We start from the raw sequence: 11667 nt of genomic DNA, 5'->3' as shown, positions 1-11667 counted from the left end.
CTCTGTGGTTTCATGCTATTTCAAAAAATACTGTGATAAAAACAGCTGCGTTTATAATTAGCACAGTTTTTAGTTGATAAGAAAATGAAGAAATGCTGAACTTCTCAAATGAAACTGTTTTCAGACCTCCTACATGTTCTTATCTGCTGATCAAGTGTGAGTTGCCACACACATCCTGTGACATTTACATCTGTCTGCTGGAAAATATGACGAGCTCCGTGAAGAGCTGTGACTTTTCATCATGATGTGAGGAGAAAGAGGCAGTTTTCTCACAAATGAAGCAGTAAATCTCACTTTATGGAAAAAAACACTAAATGTTCAGAGTACTTGTCCAAAGAGCTCTATTTATTAACAAAATGGTTGAAAATTAAGCAGAAAATCCGAGAAAAAGCAGGTGATATTCAAAAAACATTCAAGCCAGAAAGAAAATTGTTTCCATCAAACCAGAGGCTGATTGACTCAGTTATACAGGTACATTAAAAGAAAAAAGACAATGAATAAAATCAACTGGAGCTCATTTAAAATTCACAGAGAACGACTGAGAAATATCTTTTTAGATGTACATGCTGACAAAGTGACACATTTCAGTGACTTTTTTCCTCCCTCACATTGCATCTATTATATCATAAAAATCAAAAATCTCAAAATATTGAATTATTTCCACAAAATTAGATATTTTTTCACCCGACACCAAAATTAAACACCAGTAAAAAGTCAAAACCTTCAGTTGATGACTTGTAAGTGCAGAAAAAATAATGAGAACAATGAACTTTTTAATGAACTTATTTTATGTCAATGAATCGCTCTGCAATGCTGAAAAACTATGACAGATGTTCTATAGAGACATCAGATGGTCGTCTTCTGCTCTCAGCGTTTCCTCTTTGAACCCTGCAACAAGCACAAAACAGACAAGAAATCTTTTAACTTTCTGCTCATGAACTTAAACCATCCATCCATTTTCTATTCTGCTTCATCCTGAAGCTCAAAGTCCAGGAATTCAGAATCATTTTTTTCACCTCACATGTGTGATTTTGGACTGGGAGGAAATAAAGCTTCATCCAAATCTGTTTTTGACAATAATTCTTCCTGTAAAGTGACTTTATATGATCGTTATATCTCATGTCAGCTGGTGGAAAGACGAGAAGAAGGAAACATGAAGGAGTTTTGAGATGAACAGTCACAAACCTGAAGTTTCCACATGACGAATCCCACGAAGGCTCCGTAGGTGCAGCTCTTCACGATGAAGACGCAGTAGGAGAGTTTGGCTTTTTGAGTGATCCTCAAATAGTTTTCTGCTCAAGGAGAAGAAATGACACACAGAGGAAACTGTTAGAGGGGGGGAAACATTAAAATATCAAATACTAAAGAATCCAAAAACAAATATGCAAAAAAATGCTTTTTTCCTGCACTTTGGCTCCATGAAGTGTTTTTAAAATACTGATGGATTTGATCTGTTGACTGCGGCCGTGGTGCTCATGTGCAGCAGCAGCATTTCCTCCGTCTATATGAAGACGGAGCCTTTTCCAAAAGTTTTATTTCCACTGTCTCCGCGTAGTGTTGTTGTAAGTGGAGCCTAAAAAGTCACCTCTTCTGTAATTATCATCAACTAGTTATTAGTTTTAAATGAATGAGAACTGCGACCATATATGGCCAGTTGCTCAGTAAAAGGTTGAAACTTCAAGGTTTTTGTTGTTGTTGTTGCTCTCGCTGGTGTTTCCTTAGTTTTTCAGTGATGTGACTCAATAAATGAGTAGAAAACATGTATAGAAACAAAACAGCGTGTTTACCTCTCGTGTTTCCAGTGGAGTTACCTGATGGGAAAAGTAAAACAGATTAGAGAACATGTTTTTCCACAATGATTCAAAGATTTTTATCAGTTTTCAAGTAACAAACCTTGGATCCCTTTAATCGTGTGTTCGAACACAATGTCTTTTGTCCCATTATAGAAAGTGACGGAACAGGTGAATGTGTTCTCAGGCTTTTCCCAGATTTCTGTGAGGACCTTCAGCCTGCTGGTGATCCTGTAGTATTTTTCTTTGACCCTCTTGGCAGCGCTGTCCGTCGCAGCTTTGTCACATTTTCCCGCGCTGCATTTCCAGGACACGCTGACATGGTCCGGGTAGAAATCCGAGGCCACACACACCAGCGTCGTCTTCTTCTTTTCCCTTTTTGTCTTCGTGTCTTCGGCCTTTGAGGGGCGAAGGATTTTAACTCTCGGCGGGGTGATGTCAAGTCCATCTTCTGCAAGAAATCACACAGGAAGTAAAATTTGATCAAGAACGGTTAGCCTTGTTCCCTTTCCCACAATCGTCGACCCAAACAGAACCACCAAACCTGAGAACCTCCTGCTGAAGAAACAATCCAACACAGCAGAGTGTTTCCTCGCTTTTCTATTAGAAACTGCATTAACTTCTGCAGACGTTTGAGCTTGAGTAGCTCAGCCGTCACTGGTTCACCTCTTTCCCTTCTTTTTTTTTTTGATGATGTTCATTGATAAAAATCATTTTTTCGACAGTGTCTTGTAGATTAAAGTAAACATTCCAAAACATCAGTGGAGATCAACATGTACATCTTTTCATTGCACCACTTTGAATATTTCTTCACTATTTACTAATTAGTGTTAATTTTAATAATTTTATGATGATACAGTTGATCAGTGTAAGTGAACTTCACTCATTTTTCTCATTTTAAGGACTTTTGCACCATCAGTTCACCGATGAATATTTTTCTCCTGCTTCATTAGTTTTTTCCACACGGAGTGAAAATTTGACACTTTTCCATCCAACGCAACTACAACTAGAAATGCTGCTTTTTAAATGAGATAATTTAGTAGAGTTGTGACTGCAAGGTAATTGATCTCAAGTTTAAGTTGAAGAGAATTCAACATTTTTGACACTTTCTCAAATACATTTATTCTTTTAATCACAGTATTTTTCAAAAACTGAGCACATAAAACAGGTCAGTAAAATTATCATTCAATGATCAATGTTGCACAATGTTTTGTATCAAGTTTTTCCAGTTTGTTAATTACATAAGTAACAATAAATATTCTCCCACAGTTTTCAAAGTTTTAATTCTTTCAACATGACATTTTTTTATTTTCTCGAAGTATCTCACATTAAGATAAGATAGTTTCTCTGTCTTGGCGTGCTCCAAGTGAAGGTATTTGATAATTTTAGCATGATTTTGTGTTTCTTTCAAGTTAATGTTCATGCATTAAAGAATATATGATTAAATAAGAACTTAAACCAGTGTTGAATTTTGAAATATATGATTAAATTTATAGTGAAATGAAGCAATCTGGCTCTGCACTTGTCATCATAATGTAATGACCCATTTATTTTAGCAGTTTGTGAAACAAACTGACATTTAAAACATAAATACATGGCAGAACTGTCTTTAAAAAACTTATATTTTAAGGCGTCCTTTGTATAAAGAATTTCTAGTGACTGTATGTTGAAATTTGACCTGCTTCCAATGTGAGAAGTATTCAGTAATATATAAAATACAGCAGCAAGACTGGATAACCAGTGAGAAAAGTAACCATTAAGTGGAATTTTTACATTATAAATCTTAAAATATGTAAGTTTTGGGCCAGTTTCATGTTGTGTCTATTCTATCACGCAGAGTTAAGATTTTCAATGTGTTTTTCACTATTTTACTGGAAGAACTATCTTTTTTTTTTCTTCCATTTTCAGTTACAGATATAAACTGAAACTTTAAAATAAGTGTCCTGTGGAGACTCCAAGTTGGATAAAATAACAGAAGATCCATAAATTCCTGCAGCTCTGCAGACTGCACGCATTTGCCCTGGATTCATGTGTGCAGGAATAACTCAGATATTTATCTAATTAAATAAATCTTACCTTCTGTTCCTCAATTTCAGCAGGATCTTCATGGAACACGTAAATCCAACATTAACTCCAGATAATTTAATTTTAAGTCACATCTGGATTTCACCTGTTTTGCCCTCTAACAGATCTTTTAGCTTGAATTTCATTTCCTTTTTAAGGTAATTTTTCTGCATTCTACTTCACTCAAGTTCTCACAACTCGAGAGACACTTGGGTTTTTTTTCTCCCACAGTTACCTGCTTAAAAGAAGAGTAAACATGTTTTAATTTCTCGTCTTTCTTACCCAGAACGGTGAGTTTGGTGCCGCTGCCAAAGTAAGCTGGTTCGTACTGGTTCACACTGATTCACAGCTGTAGATAAAACTGCTCACGCTAGCTGCTGACACACTTTACGCTCAGTTTCTGACAAAGAATAAACCTTTTTCTCACTTTGACCTCCTCAAATCTGCTCTATAAAGGCATAAACTGACAAATTTAGGCTTCTTTTTTTTACCTTAAAATCAATAAAAGTTGAATTACTGCAGTAATTATAAACACTCAGATCATTTATCAGTATTTTATGTGTCAGAATTGTGAAATTGAGAAACGTGTGTTTTCTTACCTAAAACTGTGAGTTTAGTTCCAGCTCCAAAGTAAGCTTCTGACTGGGAACTCACAGTACTCAACAGAGATGATGAGAACTGACTGTGAGATTAATAATCCGGGCATCAAGCCAAAAGGTTTCAACCAAAACAGTTTCAGCCAAAATTTCACTCTTAGCTCACTTTGCAGACAGTTTTAACACAAATAAGTGACATATAAATCTCAAATCGGCAGTTTAAGTTGAAGTTTTCTTACCTAAAACTGTGAGTTTTGTTCCAGCTCCAAAGAAAGCTTCAGAGAAGGAACACGGAGACTTTCAACGGTTACAAAAACGCTTCCTCTAAACTTTTTTTTTTCTTTGTGGCTCTTTGAAAACACTCAACAGCATCTGTCTCTTTGCCATGTGAAGCCCTTTCAGTGAATTTAACAGGATCTCAGTGAGATTGTTAATTTTCATTCTCCAGCAGCAAACATGTGACTGAAGTGACAGAAGTCTGATGTCTGATAAAGACTTGAATAAATGTGTTTCCTGTAGATTAAGCCAACTGCTTCTTTTTTCTCTGAATTGACAGTTTTTCTTGAAAATCTTCCTGCTCGACATTTATCCTCCTCAGATGTTTTTGTCAGTAGGTTCTTAAGGACAAATTTCAGTTTATTTCTTACTTGAAGCGGAAGTTTAATTTTTTACTCCGTTACCATCACAAGAAAAAGACCTCACATGAAACTATGCTGTAAATCAAAGCAGTTCTCCTCTTTATGTTTTGTTGTAACTAATCAAATTTCATGTTTCCTTAAAACTTCTATCAACAGTCTGAAGGACTTCTCAGGAGAAACATTTGTTTCTTACTTACCGAGAACAGTCAATTTTGTTCCTTGGCCAAAATAAGCTTCGTCCCGACACAGAGATTGAGACTCATAACAAAAAGACCTCCGTATATCAGCTCCAACTACAGTCACTTTATAAGACAATATTCTCATGTGGACGGATTAATTCTAAAGATTTGGTTGAACATTTGACCATAAAACATGGATCTTACCTAAAACGGTTAACTTTGTTCCTCCACCAAAATAAGCTTCAGCAGCAGTAGAGTCACAGTGGAGACGATCAGAACTCAAACTGCACCAGATGCTGCTCTCACATCCCTTTTTCAATCAATACATTCTAACTAAAGCAATCTGCAGCGTGTTTTCTGAGCTTTTGGAGTGCATTATTCCTCTAAATGAGCACGTTTTAATGTGTTTTGTGGATTCAGATGAATTAATAATTAGAGCTTTTATTTTCTTTTTCAGATTAATATGTAGATTTGTGTCATGTCAGATGGAGTCAATATCTGGAGTCTTGTGTACATTTGTATTAACAAAGGGATTTAGTCCTGAAGTGTCACTTAATTTTTTCACCTTTTCTCATTCTTCAGTTAGACTTCAACAGACCGCCTAATGTCTACACTTACAGTTTTAATACGACCATGCATACTGTTTTCAACATATTAAGACTTGTAAATATGTAAAGTGAAGGATATATGAGAGGAAATGTCGCCTTACTTACCGAGAACAGTTAGTTTTGTCCCTTGGCCGAAATAAGCTTCGTACTGACACAGAGATTGAGCCTCATAACAAAAAGACCTCCGTATATCAGCTCAAACTACAGTCAATTTATGAGACAAGATTCTCTTGTGAACGGATTAATTCTAAACATTTGGTTCAATATTTGACCATAAAACATGGATCTTACCTAAAACGGTTAACTTTGTTCCTCCACCAAAATAAGCTTCAGCAGCTTGAGAATCACAATGCAGACGATCAGAACTCAAACTGCACCAGATGCTGCTCTCACATCCCTTTTTCAATCAATACATTCCAAATACAGCAATCTGCAGCGTGTTTTCTGAGCTGCTGGAGAACATTATTTTCTTAATCAGCACGTTTCAATGTGTTTTTGTGGATTCAGATGAAGAAATTAGAGCTTTTATTGTCTTTTTCAGTTATTATATAGATTTGTGTCATGTCAAATGGATGTGTAGTCAATATCTGGAGTCTTGTGTACATTTATATTAACAAAATGATCTGATCCTGAAGTCTAACTTAATTTTTTCAGCTCTTCTCATTCTTCAGTTAGACTTCAACAGACCGCCTAATGTTTACATTTACAGCTTTAATATGACCACACATCCTGTTTTCAACATGTTAAGACTTGTAAATATGTAAAGTGAAGGATATATGAGAGGAAATGTCGCCTTACTTACCGAGAACAGTCAGTTTTGTCCCTTGGCCGAAATAAGCTTCATAATTGACACAGAGTCGAAGCTCCAGAGCAAAAAGCTGCCAGCAGACTTTCTACAGAGCTTCAATAAAGATACTGCCAGATTTAGGGTCCTTATCACAAAATTCACTGCTTTTCTTTTGAGTTCTTATTGCTTTCTTCCCATAGACTCCATGTATAGTTGACTTGTCTTACCTAAAACAGTGAGTTTTGTTCCTCCACCGAAGTAAGCTTGATCGGAACCAGTGTCACAGTGCAGACGATCAGTGCTGAAAACAGCCTGACACGCTGCTGCTTTTTACACCTTTTCTCCTGTTCTTTGGAAGTTTCATCCATCGTTTTAACCACAGTATAACAAATCTACAAAACGTGAGGCTGTATACACACTTTGAAAAGCTTCATTTTCCAGTGAGACAGCAGGAGTTTCTTACCTAAAACAGTGAGTTTTGTTCCTCCACCAAAGTGAGCTTCATAACCAGAGTCACAGTGCAGACGATCAGAGCTCAAAACACACAGCTTCTACATTAAATTCTGACTGCTGGGTTTTTTTCTCAATCACAGTCTCATCACAGTTTGGTTGAATTGCTACAACAAACTTCATGGATTAAGACACACTGAGCTGATTATAAATGATAAAAAAAAATCGGATTGCATTTGTTCATCTTCACTTACCGAGAACGGTCAGTTTTGTTCCGTGTCCGAAGTACGCTTCGTTAGCGTTGTCACAGTGTAAAAATCCTTAGCATGAAACCTCCGTTTCATCCTGACTTACTTAACACCAAAGTAAATCTGTTTTCAATGTTCTTCCCATTAAAAAAGCATTCAGCCTTTATGAAGAAAAGTAATATTCTCTTGAATTATTCTTATTTTCCATTTTTACTAAGCAAACGCTGAATCACCACTGCAGAACCTGAAACTAAAGTTTTCACTTTTGAGTTTTTACTGACATTGTTTGATTAAAAATGGAGGTTTAAAGTGAAATATTTACATAAATCTGTGACTCTGGTTTCTCTCCCAAAAGGTCGCAGTGTTCAGTTAGTTTAATAATTTAACTTTTTGTTTTCTTTTGAACATCAACCGAATGTTTCCACTGTTTTAAGTCCAGTTTAGAGCAGCGATGTGACGTTTTCAGGAATCAGACTTACCCAAAACAGTCAGTTTCGTGCCTTTCCCGAAGTACGCTTCGTTGTTATAGTCACAGTGCAATAATACCATGCATGAAACCCCTTTTTTAATCACAATCATCTTTAAAGATGCCTCATATATACTTTTCCCGTCTCTATTAAAGCCTGCATATGTTAAAAAGCTCAAAGTACGTCTTTAAAAGTAAGTTTTCTCTATTTTGAAGTCGAGCTTTATTGACAACACTGAGCAATAACAGGGAGCATCAAACTCGGTTTTTTCATGAATTTTTTGAAAGAAACTTTTTACTGAAACTTTGATGTTGAAAACAACATTATTAGATTGAGAATAAAGAAGAATTAAAGTGAGATATTTACCTAAAACTGTGAGTCTGGTTCCTTGCCCGAAGTAAGCAGGTTGAGTGTTGGTCACAGTGTTCACACTCAGTTCAATATATCAGATATTAGGTTAAATAAACACTTTTTCCTCTATTTTAAGTCTAATAACGTGATGCGAAGCTGCAAGACGTCCAACTTACCCAGAACAGTGAGTTTTGTTCCTTTTCCAAAGTAAGCTTCAGTTCCAGTGTCACATTGAGTTCGTCCTCAGCTAAAAAGTCCCTGAAGTTTTCACAATCGTTCTGTTCAAAGATTTTACAAGAATCCACGGGATGAAAACATTTCAACAACACAGACTGAGTTTTAAAAGCTCCCATTATGAATTCTTTCTCAGGTGAAATAAAGAAATCATCCAGAATCTTCAGAGATGAATGAAAAGTAACAAAAACATTGTTTTCATTGTGCATGAAGTGGATTTTCAGTCTCTGAAGTGTCTTTCGATCCTGCTGGGCTTCAGATCGGTGATTTCTGCTCCTCAAAAGTGTCCCATGCCGCAGGCAGCCGTCTCCACAGTGTGTTTCAATGGCAGGAGGTTTTTGTACGGCGGCTCTATGGGGTTGTATCACCGTGGCCCCCTGTCCCCACGGTGAAAAAGCATCACACAAAAACCTGCCCGTGTTTTTCTCTGCCTCCTCCCTCCTGCCTCCGTATCTCAGCCTCCATCTGAGAGCTGCTGTGCAGCTGGAGCTGACGGAGGCCCGACCGGGGCCGCCGCCTCGCCGCTGCTATTTCTGTGACTGCTAAGAAAAGAAAAGTGCGCTTTGTTTGTGTTTGTTTGTTTGCTTGTTGGCGGAAGTGACGCCTCTGGTGGTCACAGCTTTTCATCCAATCAAATCGGCGTGGCTGATGCTGCTGGTGTGATCATGACTCTGTCTGCCGTCTCTTTCTCTTTCCGTCTGTTTTCTTGTCCAGAGGCAGTCATTGAGTCTTTTGTCCTTCACTAAATCTGGTCGACCAAACAACACACTGAACGAGTCGACATGACGTTATACTTGAGCCTGCAGAGTGAAACGAATCACACATTTCATACCTTGATGCTGTGATTTAAAGCATCAACCAAGCAGGAGTGCCACAGGGTGGAGCAGTGGTTCGCACTCTCACCTCACAATGAGGAGGTCTGGGTTCAAATACTGGTCGGGGCTTTCTGTGCGGAGTTTGCACATTCTGCCGGTGTGTGGGGGTTTCCTCTGGCGAGTCTAGTTTCCTCTCACAGTCCAACAGCATGCATCTGAGATGTCTTGGTGAGGTGGTTGTGTGTGTTGGTGCGTGTCCTGTGATGACCTGGTGACCTGTCCAGGGTGTGTCCTGCCCTCTGGGATTGAGTCCAGCAGCCTGCAGCCCAGCTCAGGATGAAGCTCTGGACAAGACAGGCTTAGAAAGACCAGTCTCAGAAAGAACTCTTCTGGATTTGATTGATCTTTTAACAATTTATCATAATGATAATCATGTAAATAAATGCAAAAACAAATTTAATGCCCAGCATGAAGCCAGTAATTTCTACTTGGTGTCTTCCCTGTTCATTTTGTTCGGGTTTGTTTGTTTTTAGCCGCCACTCTTCAGTGTAGTCCCACATGAACCCTGCAGAGGTCAGTGTGTGATAACCTCACATGCTTTCATTCTCACACAGAATTAAACAATAACAGGTAATGTAACACAGAGGAGACACTGCAGGGAAAAACTGAGTCTTTTTGAGAACATAAGAATGAACACACCTGCTGACTTATCTGGACGTTTCATCTGTGTGGTGATGAAAACATCAATGAAACATGAAGGGGAATTCCTCTATTTCTTTAACCTGCTCTGCTTTTCTCTATTTGTTTATAGTCTTTCACTTTTTATTCAGGATGATTATGTGCTGCATGTGTAATCTAAAGGTATTTCTTGAACCTTTTCTCTCGTCAACTCATCTCCAGGTTTCTCTTCAAGTTGTTGTTCAGCTGCTGATGCTTTTTGAGACGTTGTGCTTTGCTGGATGCACAGTAATACACAGCTGTTTCTCCAACATCAACAGAATGTATTTGCAGCGTAAACTTGAGCAGTGAAGGTCGTTCTGAAGTGTGCTTGATGTTGAAGTCAGTCAGTTGTTGTTTCCCATTGTCTACACCGAGAGAATGAGTTATCATCTTCATCCTGGCATTGCTGCTCTGTTTGTACCAGTACATGAAGGGATATGTACTGTCGTCCTGTTCACAGTGGATGGTTGCAGATGCGTTGCCTCTCCTGCTGATTATAAATGGAGGCTGGTGAATTTTTACACCACTTGAGAAATCTGGAAAAAACGTAGCATAAAGAAAACAATTAAACACAGACCATCAATACTGTGAAAATATTTGATTGAATGAAATGGGGAAAATCTTCTTACTGGTAAAAGTTAGAAGTACTACCACGAAGACTTTCATTTTCAGGCAGATTTAAGATAGCCACTCAGTTATTTCTCTTTCTTATGTATCTATTTCGTGATCACTCTCGTCTTGTTTCTAGCGAAGCAGCTGCAGATGTAAAACTTCGACCATCCAAATGTCTGAATGACGCTGTGATCCTCCAACACCACCTTTCACTGGTTTCTCTGCACAGCAGCAGACTCCTAGTGGACACTGAGCTGCAACTACAGAAGAATGTGAAGCAAAGAAACAGAAATACATAAATGGTGACTCAAGAAATGCAAAATGAAATAACATGTCGATATAGGCTACTGAATAGAAACATAAAATACACCCAGTGTGAGGAACCAAACATGTTTCAGGTAGTCCTTTTATTAAGTTTTCAAAAATGGTGCTTTCATGTATAAATGATTGCAGTTCAAGCGATGTAGGAGTAACTTGTTTGTACAACAAATTTGCAGTGTTGTTTTCACATCTGACTGATCAACCCAGACATAGTAACTAACATATTCCTGCAGCCACACCTGAGAAACCCACGGACTCCAGTATCGGCTCTTCACTTGGTGGCGGAGGGCTTGTGTCAGCCTCCCTTTGAGCCACTGACAGCAGAGGAGCTACACTGGATGCCAAGACTACATTTTGCTGGTCCTTACCTTGGCGAAGCATGTGGGAGGGGTCACACTTCACCTCTCTGCTCATTATGCCTGAGGTGGCATCCGGACGTTTGGGGTGCCACTTTAAATCCAAATGTTGCCCTTTTCCCAAAGGTGCTGTCGGGTCTACCGGCTGTTCAGCCTGTTCAGCTCGCATGATATGGCTCTTCATTGAGCATTCCTCGAGACAGGGAGGAACTCTTGTGCCCAGTAAGAGCCCTGGCATGCTATATTCACGAATTTGTACTTCTGAACAGCCTTGATCTGTTATGGGGGAGCCAGAGGCTCTGCTCTCTCCAGGCAGCGCTCCACCATTGGGTGTGTGTTGCCACTTCATCAGAGTGGTTTTCACATCCTGGTTCGCCCTGAGGGGAGTACGACTGGCTGACATACGTGCCGCTTCCTCCTGGATGTGAATG

The 11667-nt window shown here is 38.6% G+C and overlaps 1 protein-coding gene across 1 annotated transcript in view; it reads right to left on the bottom strand.

The window, feature by feature from the left end:
* Positions 1-324: 324 nt before the first annotated feature.
* The window catches only part of LOC115407184 (M1-specific T cell receptor beta chain-like), a 93986-nt gene continuing 82643 nt past the window's right edge, over positions 325-11667 (bottom strand). The window contains exons 5-9 of the mRNA XM_030117533.1: positions 6167-6211; positions 1894-2241; positions 1788-1811; positions 1186-1292; positions 325-888 (exon numbers count right to left, since the gene is read on the bottom strand). Of these exons, the coding sequence (XP_029973393.1) occupies positions 868-888; positions 1186-1292; positions 1788-1811; positions 1894-2241; positions 6167-6211 (545 nt within the window). The 3' untranslated portion in view covers positions 325-867. The remainder of the gene's footprint in view (positions 889-1185; positions 1293-1787; positions 1812-1893; positions 2242-6166; positions 6212-11667) is intronic.

This window comes from Salarias fasciatus, chromosome 19, assembly GCF_902148845.1.
Source record: "Salarias fasciatus chromosome 19, fSalaFa1.1, whole genome shotgun sequence".
Lineage (NCBI taxonomy): Eukaryota > Metazoa > Chordata > Actinopteri > Blenniiformes > Blenniidae > Salarias > Salarias fasciatus.
The sequence above is the reverse complement of the archived record's forward strand: the minus strand, read 5'-3'. Positions and strand labels throughout refer to the sequence as shown.